The sequence below is a fragment of the Carlito syrichta genome, unplaced genomic scaffold (genome assembly GCF_000164805.1).
Source record: "Carlito syrichta isolate Samal-C Ts95f unplaced genomic scaffold, Tarsius_syrichta-2.0.1 Scaffold314018, whole genome shotgun sequence".
Taxonomy (NCBI): Eukaryota; Metazoa; Chordata; class Mammalia; order Primates; family Tarsiidae; genus Carlito; species Carlito syrichta.
In genome coordinates this window covers 339,822-341,132 of record NW_007258114.1, presented here as the reverse complement: position 1 = coordinate 341,132, position 1,311 = coordinate 339,822, and the positions used below count along the sequence as shown (strand labels likewise).

General features: G+C 55.8%; 1 protein-coding gene across 1 annotated transcript in view; it reads left to right on the top strand.

Annotated features, from left to right (window-relative positions):
- Window positions 1-1,311, top strand: part of ADAMTS13 (ADAM metallopeptidase with thrombospondin type 1 motif 13) — a 38,473-nt gene that overhangs the window by 8,500 nt on the left and 28,662 nt on the right. The window contains 1 exon segment of the mRNA XM_021718935.1: window positions 1-161. Coding sequence (XP_021574610.1) covers window positions 1-161 — 161 coding nt within the window.

Below are 1,311 nucleotides of genomic sequence, written 5' to 3'. Positions count from 1 at the left end.
GGGCGCGCTGTGTGTGGGACCCGCCGCGGCCCCGGCCCCGGCCCCGGCCCACGGGGCACCGGCAAGAGGCGCAGCCTGGCCTCTACTACAGCGTCGAGGAGCAGTGCCGCGTCGCCTTCGGCCCCGCCGCTGTCGCCTGCACCTTCGCCAGGGAGCACCTAGTGAGTCTGCTGGCGGTGCTGCGCGATCCACCCTGCGGTCCTTCTGCACTGCCCAGCTCGCCTCCCTACCCTCCCCCCACCCACGGGGACTGTGGGCCTTTCTCGGTGCCAGGCGCGCGGGGGTACAGCCGGGACGGCTTGGTTTGATGCTCTCTCTTGCCTTTCCCAATTCTTCACAATTTTTGAGCCAAAGCTCCCACATTTAAATCTGAATTGAGTCTCACAAATTGGTCCTGGCAGCGCCCCTGGGCCCATAGATCTCTGGAGGCATGAGGACATCGATGCTAAACAGATACCAAGGGCTTCCCACCCGTGGGACCCCTGGTGGAGTGAGAACACCAATTCTAAGCTGTTACCAAGGGCTTCCACCGGTTGGGGCTGGAGTAAGCATGGAGGGCTTCCTGTAGGAGCGGCCTCCAAACAGCCGCAGCAACAGTGTAGTTTGCAGGAGGAGGAGAGATGGAGGGGAGGCAGGTACCCCAAAAGGCAGGTACCCCAAAAGCCAGACTTCCTTGCAGGACTGCATAGGACATCCATGCTCCGGGCACTTATGCCTTTGTGGGCTCCTTCTTCCATAAAAAAAGTTAAGAATTATATTTTAGCATTTTAATAAAAGACTAGCCGGGCTCGGTGGCTCAGCCTGTAATCCCAGCACTTTGGGAGGCTGAGGTGAGTGGATTGCCTGAGCCCGTGGGTTCGTGACCCGCCTGGGCAACTAGGTGAGCCCTCATCTCTACATAAAATCAAAAATTAGCCAGGTGGGTAGCACACATCTGTAGTTCCAACTACTCGGAAGGCTGAGGCGGAAGGGTCGCCAGAGCCCAGCAGGTTGAGGCTGCGGTGGCCAGGAGTGGCCACTGCACTGCAGTCTGGGCGATGGAGTGAGACTCCAACTCAAAACAAACAAATAAAAGAATAAACTTTTATGTGCTATTATAAACACAAATCTGTAGTATTGTATTTGACCTAAAAGTTCATTTTTTTTCTTCTTTTTTTTTTTTTTTTTGAGTAGGAGTCTCACTCTGTCGCCCAGAATGGAGTGCAGTGGCCGCTTCTGGCCACCACAGCCTTGACCTGCTGAACTCTGGCGATCCTTCCACCTCAGCCTTCCAAGTAGCTGGAACTACAGGCATGCACTACCACATCTGGC